At 42.4% G+C, this 18,516-nt stretch overlaps 2 protein-coding genes across 2 annotated transcripts in view; one reads left to right on the forward strand and one right to left on the reverse strand.

Annotated features, from left to right (window-relative positions):
* The window catches only part of Tbk1 (TANK binding kinase 1), a 36,345-nt gene that overhangs the window by 4,641 nt on the left and 13,188 nt on the right, over positions 1-18,516 (forward strand). Inside the window, exons 3-8 of the mRNA XM_038314620.1 lie at positions 2,331-2,471; positions 5,693-5,822; positions 9,652-9,833; positions 12,063-12,223; positions 16,023-16,133; positions 18,083-18,262. Coding sequence (XP_038170548.1) covers positions 2,331-2,471; positions 5,693-5,822; positions 9,652-9,833; positions 12,063-12,223; positions 16,023-16,133; positions 18,083-18,262 — 905 coding nt within the window. The remainder of the gene's footprint in view (positions 1-2,330; positions 2,472-5,692; positions 5,823-9,651; positions 9,834-12,062; positions 12,224-16,022; positions 16,134-18,082; positions 18,263-18,516) is intronic.
* Positions 14,527-14,726, reverse strand: LOC119803362 (ATP synthase subunit ATP5MJ, mitochondrial-like). Its single transcript, XM_038314621.1, has one exon. The coding sequence runs from the start codon at positions 14,707-14,709 to the stop codon at positions 14,527-14,529; it is 183 nt and encodes a 60-aa protein (XP_038170549.1). The 5' UTR covers positions 14,710-14,726.

The following is an 18,516-nucleotide window of genomic DNA, read 5'->3' on the forward strand; positions in this document are numbered from 1 at the left end:
CTAGCTATATTCTGCACTGCCATTGGCCAAGGCAGCTTCTTTATTAACCAGTGGTAATAAAACATATTCACAGCGTTTGGAGGGACATCACAGGATGTGGGGTGTGGGCTGGAGAGATGGCTCAGTGGTGAAGAGCACACATACTGCTCTTGCAGAGGACCTGAGTCCAGTTCCCAGCACCCGATGTCAGGTGGCTCCCAGCTGCCTATAAGTCCAGCTCCAGGGAACCTGATGCTTCCGCTCTCCAGGCATCTGCACACACTCAAGTGCCCATGATTAGAAACAGTAAATTAGTGGTGAAGGGTACTGACTGCTCTCACAGAGAGTTTGGGTACCAGCATCCACATAGCAGCTCACTATAGTTTGTACCCATTTACAGAACATCTTATGCTTTCTTCTGCCCTTCAAGAACACCCGAAAACACATAGCATACATGCAGGCAAAACATGCATGCTCGTAAAATAAATATAATAATAAAAAATAAAAATTTTTTTTAAAAAAAATCCTGCTTCCCCTTTAAAGCTTTTTTGATCATGATATTCACCCGTGTATTGCTAGGATACCATGTTCTTAAATGTACTGTTATTAAAAGCATATCACTTATTTAATCTTTAAGGCAATTTTATTTACAGATGTGTGGTATGTGTGTGCAGGAACACTGCCATAGCATACATAGTGGAGGTCAGAGAGCAACTTTGATTCTGGGGATCCAACTCAGGTCATCAGGCTTGCTCGACAAGTGCTTTTATCCACTGAGCCATCACTGTGTTCCTTAGCTTAATTTTTCTTATTAAAGTTGTCACTAGCTACTGTTTTATCAGATGGAATACATGGGCATGATAACCGTGGTCAAGGTGGTGAGAGGTGGCTTGAAGGAACTCTTGTAACTGATTTGTGGATGGCAAGTGATAAGTAGAAATGGTACATTCCAGTTTCTCATGGATATGACAGACCACAGGCCTTTCCATAGTGCTGACCCCGTTACCCTGGCACATTGCTACGGTGTATCGTTTCCACTTCTTGCTCCTCTGTTAGAAACCTCCCATTTGATCTGGCAGATGGCTCAGAGGTCAAGGCCATTGCCACCAGGTGGAACAACTTAAGTTTGATCCTCAGGTCATGGTGGAAAGAGAAGACTGGCTACTGCATACTGCCCTCTGATCTCCACCCATACCTGTCACACCCACAGTACAGTAAAGAACTGTAACCAAGTGTTTTTAGGGAAAACAGTCTGTTAGACTGAGTGTGAGATAATTATAAGGAAATATACATTTCTTTGTACTTGATGTGACTTGGGCAGTGGGGGTCATTTAGACTCGGTGGTTCAAATTTCCATATAGACAGGATTATTGACAACAGAAAATGGTTTTAAAGATGGCGCTTCTGTGCCGAGAGGAGGAGACAGTTGGATCTGTGGAAAGAGAGGTCCAGTTCAGGGGCCTGGCCTGCCCTTCAGCAGACCGTGCTTGAACGCCCAAGGAGAACTGGCTTTGAGGAAACTGAACTTGAATAAATAGGGGGAAGTGAAGCTGAATGCGGAAAGGCTGGGGCTGGCAACCAGGGGAAGCTTTCTAATTCTGGGGGCTGAAAGGAATTGGGGGGAGGCCGGATGAGTTCCGAGCAAGGTTGGTTTTGTACTCCTAAAACGCTGTGCTTGTGTCTGTGAGAGCGTATGTCATCGTGTCCTTGGCACTGGGGAAAGGGCTGCAGGGATTCTGCAGCGTGTCATGCCAGTAGATCCCTGCTCCCCAGAGGTTGCTGAGGAAGGAACACACTGCCCCCACCCTGACATCTAGGTGTGCTTGGCAGCAGTGGCATGATCCAACTAGGAAGTCCACTTTTCCCTGCACGGGATAGTCCAGCCAGGAAGTCCACTCTGACCTCTATTCTCAGGCTCCTGCTTATCAACCCAGACATTAACACAGCCAGTGACAAAAGTGTCTGAAGGTTTAATTGCATTGCTTCGATAATGTTGATAACAGTTTGGTGGGTAGAGTATAATTTTCCATCTCTTTGTTCTTATTTGCAAATGTTTGGCTTTGGGAAATCCTTGGAGTTTCACTTTCCTTTTCTTGTCCAGAAGTTTCCCTTTTGACACTAGAGCTGCCACCTTCTGCTATGTGAATAATGTTTTGCCACTAGTGTACTGTTGGTAAGTTCTGTTCACAATGTAAAAACAGTGACTTTTGGGGAATTCCAAATTCTTTGCCTTTTAGATTTGGGAGCTCTGATTCCAGAGCTTGCTTGGTCTGAAGGATGCATAGTGTGCTGAGACTACAGATTGCTATAGCTTGTTAGTGGTTAACTCCTTCTTTTCCTCTGTCTTTTAGAAAACTGGTGATTTATATGCTGTCAAAGTATTTAATAACATAAGCTTCCTTCGCCCAGTGGATGTTCAAATGAGAGAATTTGAAGTATTAAAAAAACTCAACCACAAAAACATTGTCAAATTATTTGCTATTGAAGAGGAGGTAAGTATCTAAGGTTGCCATGTGTTTTAGTAATTCCCACTCAGAAGAGGGGATCTAGCAAAGGGGTCACAGACACCATGTAACCAAGTGTTCTATCCCCAGCATTTCAGTAACCAGAGAATAGAAACAAAGTGTCAGGAATGAGAACAGAAAAAGGCATAAGGAGATGTGTAAAATTTGATTCCTCGTGTTATATACAAAAAAAAAGGAAAAGAAAAATAAGCTGGAGTAAAGTTCATATAATTATAGAAAGAACAAGGACTAGCGAGATGGCTCAGAAGTGAAGAGAACTCGCTGTTCTTCAGAGGACCAGGGTTCAGTTCCCAGCACCCACAGCAGGCAGCTCACAGCCACCTGTGACCCCAGGTTTGGAAGATCCAATGCTCTAAAGAATTGATTTTAAGGAAAATGGCAAAAATTAAATATATCTTTAGGAAAAGTATTCTAGAAATACTCTACAAATAATGAAGTAGTGATCTTTTTACGTTTAGACATGGATATTCAACAAAGATCTTCTCTTAAAATATTATATTATATATTCTTTACAGTTCATTCTTAATGATTATTTCTTAGGGTTGATCAGGTATGAATTAAAGTTTCATGCCTTAAAATGTGAATTGATATCATGATATTATAGAAAAGACAGATTGAAAAGGTGAATCGTTAAAATGTGGGGTAGCTAATGAAGGGAACAGTGTTGGCTCAGAACTCCCCAAGACCAAGTTCTCAGCACAAAGCCAGGCATAGTGGTGCAAGTCTGTGATCTTAGCACTCGGGACACTGAGTCAGAAGAATCTCTGCAAAAGCCAGACCAGCCTAGGCTGCAGAGTGTCTGATGTTATCTCAGAAAACAAAGATAGCAGCAGAGAAAGAGAGTGGCCTTCCAACTGCCCAGGCTGCAGAAGCCTCACTGCGGAGGACTCTGTCACAGAGCAGAAAACACAGTCCACAGTGGTGCCCTCACCTCAGACACCAGCCCCGAACAGGGTCTCCAAGGCAACTCTTCCTACAAACCACAAGATCAGGAGTTCTTAGACACTTGATAATTTGTTAAAATGGGGAGTGAGTCACAGGACCCAGAAAAGTACTATGCTTTTTATTGTCTAATAGCACAAAGATACAAACTAGAACAGCCACTGCAGGGTAGACTGTGAGCTGATTCCAGGCATAAACATGTTACCTCCGAAAGACCACCCAAGCCTTTGGTGGAAGATATTTCTTCCGTTCGTTTGTTTAGTTTTTTGATTTTTCGAAATAGAGTTTCTCTGTGTAACTGTGGCTGTCCTGGAACTCACTCTGCAGACCAGGCTGGCCTTGAACCCACAGAGATCTACCTGCCTCTGCCTCCCCCAGTGCTGGGATTAAAAGGATCGTGTTCTGCCTGCATGACTGCATGGCAGACCCTTGGTCTCTACTTCTTCTCCAAGTCAGAACACACATGATGTGTTTTAAAGCATCCATAAAAATCACATTGCTTGCTGATCGAAGTGATGTATTCTTATAACACAAATCTTAGGAAAATCAGGGGTTCAGGGAGAGCCTCAACTGTGCAGTAAGAATATGTCTCGATTTCTTTTTCTTTTTTAAAGGTTGGCATGAGAGCCCAAACCTCTTATCTAAACATTCAGGATGATGAGACAGGAGGATTGCTGGTGGTTTTAGGCTAGTTTGGACTGTAAGGTACCTTATCTAAATTTTAAAAAGAAAAGAAAAATCACATAATTAGTTACCCATTGGCTAAAGTCTTGGATCAGAAACACTTCTTTCAAACAGATTTCAAAGGCCATAGGTCATTTCCAAAAGAGAAAATTAGCTGATCGTGGTGGCAACACACAATAGATTTTTTTTGTTTTATAATTATTTCTCTTTTCGTGACTACTAAACAGAGAAAATAAAATACATTATGGAAGTATTTGGGAGCTGGGTTAAAAATTTTTTAAAGAATCAAGAATTAATACTAGATTTAATTAATACTAGATTTTTAATTTATTCAAATTTTAATATTAGACATTAAAATTTATTCAGAATTGCAGATTTCTAAAAAATGGTATATAGTATATGATCACTATATATTATGTAGTTCAATGAGGTTCCTTCTTCCTATTATATTAGCTGGGCGGTGGTGGCGCACGCCTTTAATCCCAGCACTCGGGAGGCAGAGGCAGGCGGATCTCTGTGAGTTCGAGGCCAGCCTGGTCTACAAGAGCTAGTTCCAGGACAGGCTCCTGCAAAGCTACAGAGAAACCCTGTCTCGAAAAACCAAACCCCCTCCCCCCATAAAAAGGCTGTTATAATAATGACGTTTTAAATGGCTGAGATGGAAATGAGCAAGCCAGAGCTTTACTGAGGCCCAACCATTCTGCTATCCAGTTTTGTTTCTTTTTTCCTTTTCTTTAAACTTTGCCTTTATTTTTAGTTATGTGTATATGTGTACGTTACTGGCGTAGGTACCCTTTCAAGCCAGAATGCGGCATTGGATCCCTTGGAGTGGATATTGCAGGCAGCCACGGTGAGCTGCCTGACATGGGTGCTGGGACCTGAACTCAGGACCTCTGGAAGAGCAGTACGTGCTCTTAACCACTGAGCCATCTCTCCAGCTCACCCATTGCTTTTTAAAACTAGGACTCCATTCCTTGAAGTAAAAGTAGTTATCATAAGGAGATTTCCCTGAGTATGTTGTTATACAGAAAAAACGGAATTATTTGAAGAAAAACATTCCAACAGTGCAGCCGTGATCTTGTGGTTCAGTTTTAGCTAGTTGTCACTGGTTTGTCTTTCAAACAAACTCCACTTTAGCTTATATATGATATGTCTGTATATTAAGTTTGGTTTTTTTTTTTGTATATGTATGCTCACTTGTGTTCCAGTGCCTGGGGAGAATAAAAGACATTGGTGGATGCCCTGAGGCTGGAGTTACAGGTGGTTGTGAGACACCCAGTCTGGGTGCTGGGAGCTGAACTCAGTTCTTCTGGAAGAGCAGCCAGTGCTTCTAACTGCTGAACTCTCCATCCCCCCCCACCGACACACACACTTTATTAAGTAGAAAGTGGAACTGTTTATTATATCAACATAGCATTTATCAGTACTGGAGTCACAGTAATTTTTGTTGTTGCAGCACATCCTGCCTTTGAATGGGGTCAGGCAGGCAAGTGCTGCCCTGGAATCAGATCTGGTCTTGATGTTTTCCCATTGATTCTCAGTCAGTGACTTTTGTTTTGCAGACAACAACAAGACATAAAGTCCTTATTATGGAATTTTGTCCTTGTGGGAGTTTATACACTGTTTTAGAGGAGCCATCCAATGCCTATGGACTACCAGAATCGGAATTTTTAATTGTTTTACGAGATGTGGGTATGTTTATTTATATGGTTTTTACATGTTTATTTATATTGTTTCAAACATATTACTGAAAGATATAGATTGAAAAATTAATTTCCTACATTCAAAGCAAAAGACTTTTGTACATGTTTTCTTAGAAATCACATCAAAAGCACAAATACCTAAAAGAAAAGTTAGATAAATTGGACTTTATCACCATTAAAAAATTATTTCAGGGCTGGAGAGATGGCTCAGCTGCTAAGATCCCTGGCTGCTCTTTTAGAGGATGCAGGGTCAGTTTCCAGCAGCTCGTAAGCATGTGTAACTCCAGCCCTCCACAGGCCCCAGGAGTGCATTTGGTGCACAGATACACCTGCAGACCAGACATACATGAATAAAATAAATAAAAATTTAAAAGCCACAGCTTATTTGAGACAATAACTGGGAAAGAGAGCCCATAGGACATAAGAGTTTTTGTAGGTCACATATAAGATATCTTGTCCAGACACCCTACCAAAAACAGTTTTAAAATTTGTCAAAGGATCTGACCAGACATTGATAGACAGGTGGACAGTGAGTGCGTTAAGTAGTGTTCAATGTCATTGATTTCTAAGGAAGTTGTATTGAAAGCCACTTTTTACCAGAAGATGAACAAATCCAATACTAAGAACCAGCACTGGCAAGTGGAGAGTGGGGTCTGTGTGTGCTGCTGCCGGACTGTAGAGTGGTCCAGCCCTTAGGAAATAGTTCAGCAGCTCCCCAAAAGACTGAAATAACTGTAATGATATGAAATATGAAATAAGATGCAGCAGTTCTGTCAGGCATACCCAAAGAATTAAAAACACATCCACATGACAGTTTTACGTATCTGTGTTTGTTGCAGCATTATTCGTAATAACCAATAAATAAAATCAGGACAACACAAATATCCATCAACTGACAAATGGATTAAGATGTTGTACATTCACAGAATGGAATATTACTCATTCATAAAAAGAGATGAAGCCTCGTATGATGGGGCAAGTCTGTATTCCAGCATGTGGGAGGTCAGGAGTATAAGGGTGTCTGTCCTCTGATACATGCCAAGTTCAGGACAAATCGCTACTACATGAGACTCTTCCCCACCCAAAAACCACAATGTGTTGGGCTGGAGAGATGGCTCAGTGGTTAAGAGCACCGCCTGGCCTTCCAAATGTCCTGAGTTCAATTCCCAGCAACCACGTGGTGGCTCACAACCATCTGTAATGAGATCTGGTGCCCACTTCTGGCCTGCAGGCAGAACACTGAGAATACTGTATACATAATAAATAAAAGAAATCTTTATAAAAAAAAAAAAAAAAAGGAAAAGGACAAAAGATTTAAAAACCACAGTGTGTGTGTGTCACTCTCTCCATTTTCTCTCTATCTCTATATCTCTCTTCTCTCTCTGTCTCTCTATCTTTATCTTCTCTCTCTTTATCTTCTGTCTCTCTGTCTCTCTCTCTCATACACACACACACACACACACACACACACACACACACACACATGCTTACTGTTATAGTTTGATTCTTCTTGTTGCAATAAACATGACCAGAAGCAACCTGGGGAGAAAAGTTTTTGTTTGGCTTATACTTCCTGATCACAGTCCATCGTTGAGGGAGCAAAAACCAAAAGTGGGAACCAAAGCAGAAAGTGTGGAGGAACACTGCAGACTGGCCTGTTCCCCAGGCTCATCTTCAGTCACTTTCCTTATACCTCCCAGGCCACCTGTCCCAGGGTGGCACTGCCCACAGTGAACTGGGCCCTTCCACATCACTCAGCAATCAGAAAATACCACAGATGTGGCCAAAGGTCAGTCTGATGGAGGCATTTACCAACTGAGGCTCCCTCTTCCCATGTGACCCCAGTTTGTATCAAGTTGGCAGAAACTAATCACATACTGTGTGGTAGTTAGCATGTAATTGACCCCATGAGCTGGTTTTATTTTATAGAGGATTACAGTTAAGAGATTGCATGAATTTCAGAAGAGACTTTGAACATTACCCTTTTCAGTATTGCTGAGACTGTGAAAGACGAAGGGGACTTTGAAGTTGGACTAAATGATATAAACAATATCATTTGCATTGTGATATTGTTATACGCCTATGGGGGCTGGGAAGTGGAGTATGGTAGTTTGAATGTAATCAGCCCCATAAACTCACAGGGAGCGGCACTACTGGGAGTAGGTGTGGCCTTGTCGGGGGACGTGTGTCACTGTGGGGCGGCTTTGAGGGCTCTTTCGCTTCAGCTTCCCTTGGTGTCACTGTCCACTTCCTGTGTCCTTCTGATCGAGATGTAGCAGCGCCATGTCTGCCTGCATACTGCCATGCTACCAGCCATGATGATAATGGACTGACCCTCTGAAAATGTAAACGAGCCACCCTAATTAAACTTAAAAAGTTTCCTTTATAAGAATTGCTGAGGTTATGGTGACTCTTCGCAGCAGTAGAGACCCTAAGACACATACATTTTTTTTAAAAAAATTCTTAATTGAAAAGGAAAAATGAAATTTTGATACATGCTAAAATGTGAGTGAATCTTGAAAGAATACAAATGAAAGAAACAAGAGACAGAAGATCACAGGGTCATATAATCACTCACGTGAAATGTACAATACAGGACAAAAAGCTGCTGAATGAGCATGCTCAGAGGACAGAATATGAGAGCGCCCGCTAGTGCCTGCGGGGCTGCTCTAACCCGGCAGAGAGAAAGTTGTCACTTGGAGCATGATAAAACTGTTCTGGTGTTGATGTCAAGAGTGGTACAACTCTATTAAAAACTATTGAATGATATACTTTTTAAAAATGAGTGATAAGTCATAATAAATACACACACACATATTTCATTTATCCTGTTATTTTTAAAAAGACAAGTAACACCTTCTTGGAAAGAAGTAAGTCAAATGTTTGAGGAGGACAGATGTAGTGAGTCCCTTAATCTCATCTGATGACCCTGCCTGTCAGCCCCACAGTGTTAATGTGTTAATTCCAGCAGTGTCAATGCCTTTGCCCTTAAGAACACAGACTGACTGGCACTAATCATAAACACGTCTCTATGGAAACGAGAGTCACACTGTGCCCTCCTTTTGCTACTTCTTTACTGATTTATATGTTGAAGCCAGTTCATTTTTACTGATGTTTTTTCCCAAAGTAAAATAACAATAAAACAAGAGCCGGGCATGATAACCCACCTTCAATCCCAGCTCTCAGAGGATCTCTGTGAGTTCAAAGCCAGCCTGGTCTACAAGGCAAGGTCCAAAACAACCAGGGCTGTTGCTCAGAGCCCCTGGGCTCTTTGTTATTCTGTCTGCGTCTCCAGAAGTAGTCCCGTAGTCATTGCTTTAAGACTCTTGGTCCATTTATCGGAGACAGCAGACCGCTGTGGGCCATGATTCTCATTGAAAACTCCTCGTGGGTGAAGCATGAGATTGCACATATGCATGCTTGTGCATGGGGTATGTATGTGTGTATGCGGGTATTTGTAGAAGATGAATCTCTTTCTTAGAATAAAAAGGCATGGGCTAGAGAGATGGCTTAGTGGTTAAGAGCAGAGACTGCTGCTCTTCTAAGAGGTCCTGAGTTGAATTCCCAGCAACCACATAGTAGCTCACAACCATCTGTAATGAGATCTGGTGCCCTGGCGTGCAGGGATACACGCAGGCAGAACACTATAGACATAATAAATAAATAAATCTTAAAAAAATAAAATAAAAGGGCATTGAGCCAACTTGTACAAAACCTTAAGTCTGAGTGAATCTGAATGTCATATCTGTGAATTTAAGATGTGTATACACACAGAGGCCTCCATCACAATTTCCTGTATTTTGTGTTTGTTGCTGAAGTGGGTGGAATGAATCACCTCCGAGAGAATGGCATAGTGCACCGTGACATCAAGCCGGGCAATATCATGCGTGTCATAGGGGAGGATGGACAGTCTGTGTACAAACTCACAGACTTCGGTGCCGCCAGAGAACTGGAGGACGATGAGCAGTTTGTGTCTCTGTATGGCACAGAGGAGTACTTGGTAAGTCACATCTTACTAGAGATGTCATTTTAATGACACGACAGATGTATCACACACGGGTGATTGGTCACAGTCGGTAAGATAGTATGATTCCATTGTCTGTTCAGATGAATGTGGTGTATAAGAAGGGAACTAAGAATTGCTTTCTAGGTATGCTGTCATTTTCTCTGGACAGTCTCAGAGGCTGTCCTAGTTGTAGTAACTCACAGCTTTGCTCCCAGCACTTAAGAGGCAGAAGAAAGAGAATGGGGACAAGTTCAAGGCCAGCCAGGTCTACATACAACATTCCAGGACATCCACGGCTGTATAATGAAGCCTTGTCTCAAAGCAAAAAAGCCAGCAACAAAAACTCTTGGTTGTTTTATAGCTATATACTAATGCAGTGCATCTGGAGGTCTTTTTTTTTGAGGGGGAGGGGTTGGTTTTTTTGTTTTTTTTTTACTATGTGAATTGGTATTTTGCCGCATGTATATCTATGTGAAGATATCATTTCCCTGGAATTGGAGTTACAGATATTCATGAGCTGCCATGTGGGTGCTGGCATTTAACCCAGCTTTGGAAGAGTGGCCATGCTCTTAACTGCTGAGCCATCTCTCCTGCCCCAATGCAATGTATTTGTATTAAAAGCAAAGGCACCTGAAGATTTGAGAAGCATCCGGCCCAGTTTGGGCTCAGTGCACTGAGGGCTGGGCAGTTTTGCTTTGCTGGGAAGTAACAATTGAGTAATTGCTGGAAAGGAGCATGGGACACTTTAGGGTGGTTAAGTTCTAAATTTTTATTACATTGATTTATGGGGTGGGGCATGCGTGTGTCGTGACACCCCTGTAGAAGTCAGGACAGCTGCAATAGTCACCGTTCCCCTTCACCATGTTGGTCCCAGGGACTGAAGTCAGGGGTTATCAGGCTTGGCTATAGGCACCTTTACCCACTGAGCATCTCACCAGCCCAGGATTTATTAAATTTTTTATTTGTTCTGGGGGTCAGGGTCTAATGTAACAAAGGGTCGTCTCAATCTTGCTATGTAGCTGAGGCTGGCCTTCCTGAGAGCTGGAATTACAAGTGTGGACCACTAAACCCATGCAGAGCTGTGCTGACAATGGTGTTGGGGTGTGTGTGTGTACGTGTGTGTGTGTACATGTGTGTGTGTGTGCATGCATGCACATAGACATGTGCATGCACACGCACATGCTTTCATGGGTTTATATGTATGAGTAGGTGGTGGGTACAGGCAGAGACAGGAGGACAGCCTGATGTGTCATCCTCAAGAATACCGTGCATCTCCTTAGAGATGCCATCTCCTTAGAGATGGCCTAGAGTCTGTCAGTTAGCCGATGTTAACGGGACTAGAGCCTGTGCCTCTCTTCTCCAGCTCTGGGATTACACACATACCACCTTGCCTAGCATTTTTATGTTATTTGTTTGATTAGGTTTCTTAAATGGAAGGTATTTATATAAACAGAGACGAATGAGCCAGTAAAGGGGGGAATACTGATACATAAAATAAAGGGAAAATAGTGAGTAAGCATTTCTGGAATTGGTGAGATCACACGATGGCGTAGCACAAATGCAAAGTTAGCCTTCGATAGGAGTGAGTTTTTTGTAACTGAACAAGAGGCCTGACAACTGCACAGGCTCACTCAGTGAGTCAGTGTTTGGAAGGGTCTAACAGAGCAGTGATCTGATTACAGCAGCTTTCTCCAACTACAGACTGAGGTCATGAAATTTGAGGATCAAACAAAATGGTATCAGGAGTTTAAGGTAAGAGGGGAGTTATGCATAGCCTGTTACCTTTCTTTCCCCTCAGAGGTTTGAGGGGTGCACCCAGGTGTGCAAGTGGAGATCAGAGGTCAGGGTAAATGTCTACTGCTGTCGATCTTCACGTTAGTGTTTGAGATGGTCTCTTGCTGGACCAGGACCCCAACAACTGGCTAGATTGACTGGTCAGCAAGACCCAAGGTCCTCCTACATCCACTACCCACCTTGGGGTTCCAGGCAGGTTCCACCGTGCCAGCTTTTTACACGGCCTTTGCTGTGAATCTGAACTAGGTCCTCGTGCTTAAGCAGCAAGCACGCTCTCCCCTGGGCGTCTCCCGCCCAGAACAGTCTTTTGAGATTAGGAGAGTGGAATTAGGAAAACAGGATGGGACTTCTAGCATTGTTGAGTACTAGTTTTGTTGTTGTTTTTGTTTATATTAAATAAGTCATAAGTTGATAACGTTTCTGTTTTAGCATCCTGACATGTATGAGAGAGCAGTACTAAGAAAAGATCATCAGAAGAAGTACGGGGCTACAGTTGATCTGTGGAGTATCGGGGTGACATTTTACCATGCAGCTACTGGATCGCTGCCATTTAGACCATTTGAGGGGCCTCGCAGGAATAAGGAAGTGATGTAAGTGCTTGCTCCATCCAAAGGTAGACATAATTTTTAATGTATATTTTGTTTCTCATAAGTTTGAGGAAATGAAATAGAAAATGGCTTTCTCTGATACTTGATGCTACCTAGATTTTACTAAGAATGCAGCCTTCTAAGAGTGTTGGCATAGTTTTTCAAATCATGTTTAAATGTCTACAGAGTAAACCTAGTGTCTAGTCTTGGGTCCGTGTTACCTCCTTGTCCCTGAGTTTCACTTCAGCTTCATTTCTTTAGTCCACTTTGTGTTTGTCACTTTTCCTCCATGCAGCTGAAAAAAAAAAAAGTATAATTCTTAGAGAAAAACAACCAAGGAAAATTTTAATTAATTTTATCTTTTTAATTTTGTGTGCATTTGGTGTTTTGCTTTAATGTATGTCTGTATGAGTTTGTCAGATTCCCTGGAACTAGAGTTACAGGCAGTCGTAAGCTGCCATGTGGGCGCTGGGAATTGAACCCATGTCCTCTGGAAAAGGAGCCAGTGCTCCTAACCTGTGAGCCATCTCTCTAACCCCAGGACCAAGGAAATTTAATTCCAGTCTTCCATTGAACTGATTGACCATCTTAAAAATGACATTTTGGCAGTAATTTTGTCTCAGGTTCCATCCAGAAATAAACCTGGTAGTGTAGTATACAGTTTTAAATTTTTATTTTATGTGTGTAAGTGTTGGAGATTGAAGAGGCCAGAAGATTGCCTGGAACTAAAGTTAAAATGGTTGTGAACTGTCGCGTTGGTGCTGGGATCTAAACCCTGGTCCTCTGGAAGAGCAGTCAGTGCTCTTAACTGCTGAGCCATCTCTCCAGTCCCATAGCATTGTATGCATTTATATGCTGCCATATTATTGGAAAAATGAGCAATGCACAAAGTCACTAATAGTAAACAAAGAAAAAAGAAAAAGAAAAGGTAGAGAAATTTCTGGAGTGAAATTTATTATGTAATTCATCTGTACACTGTGTGTGTTTGGGTCTCTATTGCTGTGGTAAAACTCCAGGACCGAAAGCAGCTTGGGGAGGGAAGGGTTTATTTCATCTTATAGCTTGTAACCCATCCTCCCAAGAAGTCAGGGCAACAACACAAGACAGGAACCTGGAGGCAGGAGCTGATGCAGAGGCCGTAGAGGGGTGCTGCTCACTGGCTTTCTCCTTCTGGGTTGCTCAGCCTGCTTTCTTGCCCCTTCAGGACCAACAGCTGAGGGTTGACACCACCCCAATGAGCTAGGCCTCCTTTGTTAATCGTTAATCAGGAAAATGCCTTGCAGATTTGCCTGTAGGCCAGTGTTACAGAAAGGCATTTTCTTTGTAAAGATTTCCTGTAGGCCAGTGTTACAGAAAGGCATTTCCTTTGTAAAGATTTCCTGTAGATCTATCTATCTATGTCAAGGTTTGTGTCAAGTTGACAAGAAACAACCAACACACTGTGCTTCATTTCATTTTAAAAGAAATTGTCAAAGCCATTCTACAGCAGCCCAGAGTGTTGGAATTGTGTGTATAGCCACCATCCCAGCTTACCCACGTGCATGTGATTCAAAGTAATCACAGCTGTAAAATTAGAGTCTCCATCTCAGAAAATTGGGGAAGAAGCATGTTCTTCCTTTTGTTGTTTTAAGGAAGTAAATAAAACAAGCTCGGATATTACGATGCTTCTGCTAAAGCTTGAACATGTGCGTGCATGCTAGTGAGCTAAACGTGCATTTGTGCATCGAGAAGACGTCCACTAATTGCACTGAGATGTTGCAGTGTCCACCTGAGCCTGCTTGACAACAGTGCTCTGTTTACTAAAACCCTCCTTTAGCAAAGGCCAGGTTCTCCTTCCGTTTCCTCATTAAATGTAAGCTCTTCCTGACACGTGCACACTTCTGTGTTCACAGACACATGTTAAAGCAGTGACAACCTCAGCTGTTCTAAAAGTGGATGAAATAAAGTGTGCTGCCTGTAAGAAAGGAAACATGATTCACAAGCCACCCAACAACTCTGCATGATCACTCTGTGGGCACCTATACGATACTGGGATATCTTTGTTTGTATAGAACACACCTCTGTGCGAGCACTGATAGCGATATTTAGTGTTACCTTGGCATTATTAATGACCGTCTGACTGTATTGGTGAGTGGTATGCTCCTCCCGGCACAGCCGTGTTGCCTTGGCATTATTTTTTTTTCTGCTCAGACACATTTATTAATGCCACGCTGTAAATGGTACTTAGGGAAGTGTACAACGGTGCTCCGTGTTCCATCTAACACACTTGCTTAAGTTTAGCCGACAGGATTCATCTCGGGGAGCTGTCAGTGATGACCATGGGCAGGTGCAGAACTTGAGCCTTTCAAAGCTTTACTTCTTTTATCAGCACTCCTGATTTTATAAAGGATGAAGGTCATCAACCCCATTCCTACCCAAATTTCCTGGTAAACCTGGGTATAGTAGGATTTCATGGGAACCCAGACATTCTTAATAAAGCTTTGAAGCATCTCAGTGGGACCAAGGCCACAGGCCACACCAGATTTCCAAAAGTCTGGGAAAGGTCCTTGCCTTGGCATTAGTAATGACCGTCTGACTGTATCCGTGAGTGGTACGCGCCTCCCGGCACAGCCATGTTGCCTTGGCATTAGTAATGACCGTCTGACTGTATCGGTGAGTGGTACGCGCCTCCCGGCACAGCTGCACTGCACCTGCAGCAAATTTGCACATGGTTAAGGTCCACATGTAAATCTTATAAAGATTAAGCTCTTGAAGAATTTGCATACCTTAGCAATGCTGTCGTTAATTTTCTTTACTGCTCTTTTGCATTAACTTCACATCTCCATTTATTCCTCCAGAACTGGACCCGGCACATGTAAGCACACCTTATTTTTCACAAATTATTTGGCTTATTGAGACAGGGTTTCTCTGTGTAGCTCTGGCTGTTGTCCTGGAACTCGCTCTGTAGACCAGGCTGGCCTTGAACTCAGAGATCTACCTGCCTGTGTCTCCTGAGTGCTGGGATTAAATTGCCACCACTGCCCAGCTAATTTCTTTATTTTAAAACATTTCTTGAGGCAGAAGTTATGGCTGCTTCTGTAGAGAACGCGGTAGTCTGCATCTGTCTTACTGGTTGGGTCTAGTTTTTAGAAAATACATTGATTTGCCTAGAACACATTTGTTTAGATGATAAACTAAAACTGATCAGACAGAAATGCTGTTGACTGTAAGAAGATACCAATCGATGCTAAATGCTTTCATTCGGATACGGTGTTCTTAAGAGCACAGCGTGGCGGAGACCGAGAGTCCCGCTGCCCTGCCCCAGCTCCCCAGCCAGCCTGGCTTTTCGTGTTAGTGCGTCTGTTCCTACGCGTGTGCTACTTTTTGACTATGAAGAGGATTTTTCTGATACTATGCTATGTATAGTTTTATCTCCCTCTTTAAAAAAATAATTCCATGACTCATTTTGCAGTAATATTATAGTCTGCTTGGCTGTAGTAATATGGGTAAAAAAGATTAGGATTTATTTTATAGTCTAGAGATTTCAGTGATAAAGCTTTTTTTGTGTTTGCTACATTTTTCAGATGGAAAAATTAATGTTTTTTGTTACGAACATAAATGCTGTTCTCTCTGGGCTCCCAAATGAAAATTTGTTATGGCACATAGATAGTATTCCTACAACGACTATTCCACTTCACTCAGTCCGATTCTCAGGGTTTGCTGGTCCATCAGTCCCGCGGTCAGCTCCCACAGGCACTGCATGTGCGACAGAGAAAAACAGTGCATCATGACCTGCTTATCTTACTCTGCTGCTCCTCCCAAGGTATAAGATAATCACCGGAAAGCCTTCTGGTGCCATATCTGGAGTACAGAAAGCAGAGAATGGGCCGATTGACTGGAGTGGAGACATGCCTGTGTCTTGTAGTCTTTCTCGGTAAGTGTACCTAACTCTTAACCCTGGACATCTTGTGTTTAATCTGTTGCCTAAAAGTCACAAGCACATTCAAATATTTAAGCATATTTTCAGTGCTGGCTTTCTTTCTGTTGGTTTGTTTTTTGAGGCAGGGTCTTGCTATGTAGCCCAGGCTAGCCTTGAACTCAGTATGTAGCCCAGACTGATAATCCTCCTGCCTCAGTGTCCCACATTCAGGGATAACTAACAGGCATGGACTACTGTCCCACATGCAGGGATAACGGGCATGGACTCTCCCACTGTTGGCTTTTTTAGTGTAGTTTTATTTTTTTTTTTTTTTGCACATGGGGTGATGTAAACATTCTGAGCTTTAGGGATAATTTCCTGACGATAGAAGGCATGTGTTGTTAAGATTGGTTCTCACTTGTCTTGAAATTCTTTCCAATGTAGGGCTCATACAAAGGACTTTGATACTGATGATCACGAATAGTGGTGTAACTAGGAGTAAGTTTTTCCTGGTGGTGGTGGCACACATCTTTAACCCCAGCTCTCAGGAGGGAGAGGCTGGCAGATCTCTGTGAGTTCGAGGCCAGCCTGGGCTACAGAGTTCCAGGGCAGCTAGTGCTACACAGAGAAACCCTATCTTGAAAAACCAAATTGGGAAAAGGGTAAAACCAAAAAAACACCAAGTTTAATATTCTCTTTACTTTGAAGAAGTATTCAGGTTATTAAAAGAATAAAAAGATAAGTATTTCTGGGCTGGCCATAGTGAGACGAATCTTTAGTCCTAACACTTGGGAGGCAGAGGCAGGAGGGTCTCTGTGAGTCCCAGGACAACCATAGTGTAGCTCAAAAAATACCAAAAAAAAAAAAAAAAAGAAGAAAAATAAGCATTATCTAGTACTTTTCCAGCATTTCAAATGTTTACAGGATCTTATATAATTTATCAGTCGGAACTCTATTATATTGTCAGATTGTCCCAAAGAAAAGATTAATGTCAAATTGAAAGTAGCTGAGCAATGTGGTAACACACCTATAAACCCAGCACTCAGGAAGCAGAAGCAAGAACATCACCACAGGTTCAAAGCCAGCCTGGGCTACATAGTTCTAGGATGGCCAGAACTGCATAGCAGTGAGTCCCTGACTCAAAAAAAAGTTCCAAACTAACTAAAAAAACTGGGTGGTAGTTCCTGCCTGTTACCCCATGGGTTTGAGGCCATCCTGGGCTACATAATGAATTTCAGGATACCCTGAACTACACAGTGAGACTCTATCTCAACTGTCCCATCCCCAGCTCCTGGGGAGGAAGTAATACCCTGTTTCATTTTTTTTTTTTTCTTTTTTGGAAAACATTTTCTGAAAGTAAACTTGTGTAAACTAGATTTGCCAAAAGAAATGTGCTGTGTTACAGACAACAGCAATTCGTGTTATAGTCGATTACGAACCATTACACTGATGGGACCTCGGGGAGCCTGGCAGAATGTAAAGGGCTCAGGCCGGGGTCCTGTGCTAGTTATTGGTATATTGCTGAGTCAGTGATGTCGTGGTCTGAGCTACAGACAGACGGCTGATTTCTGGACTAAAGCAAACCTCATCCACAGCGGCTGTTAGCATAGAAGTCTTACATCAGAATTACTAGGCTTAAAAAGGTGCTTTTCGTGATTTTTGTTTCTGTTAAATGGTAAAGATTTTAAGTACCTCAAGGGAGCAGTGAAGACCACTAACTAAAACGGGTGAACTGAGAAAGAAAAAGAGCTAACCATTCTTCTAACTGTCAGGACTGGAGGGAGATTGGGGTTGGGGGGGGACCGAGACCACAGAACAACACTTGACTAAGCATCAAATATATGAGCCTCTGGAGACCACTCTTATTCAAACTGCCATGCAATTCCTTGATTTGTGTTTTCTTTGTATCTTCTGTGACTCTGTGCTGTGGCTCTCTCCAAGTAACTTTGTAAATACTGTTTTAGGGGTCTTCAGACACTGCTTACTCCAGTTCTTGCAAACATCCTTGAAGCTGACCAAGAGAAGTGCTGGGGTTTTGACCAGTTCTTTGCAGAGACTAGTGATGTCCTTCATCGAATGATAATCCATGTTTTCTCGCTGCAACAGATGACAGCACATAAGATTTATATTCATAGCTATAATACGTAAGTGCCTCTGTGTTCTTCTCCTGTCTGTGTGTTGTGTAATATAATAAACATCTCAGCCAGGAGAACAAATGGAAAAGATGCCTTACCTTCATCAACAGCACCCATGTCTCAGGAAAACTGAGTTTAATGCTTAGTGAATTCCTGGTCACTCACCGGAAGTAAACCCTTTTACTTTTTTCTTAATACACAGATAAGTTACTGTGTGCTTCAACTGCAAGGTTGACAGAGCTAGATCTATGACTTCTTTCAAG

Source organism: Arvicola amphibius, chromosome 17, assembly GCF_903992535.2.
Source record: "Arvicola amphibius chromosome 17, mArvAmp1.2, whole genome shotgun sequence".
Classification (NCBI taxonomy): domain Eukaryota; kingdom Metazoa; phylum Chordata; class Mammalia; order Rodentia; family Cricetidae; genus Arvicola; species Arvicola amphibius.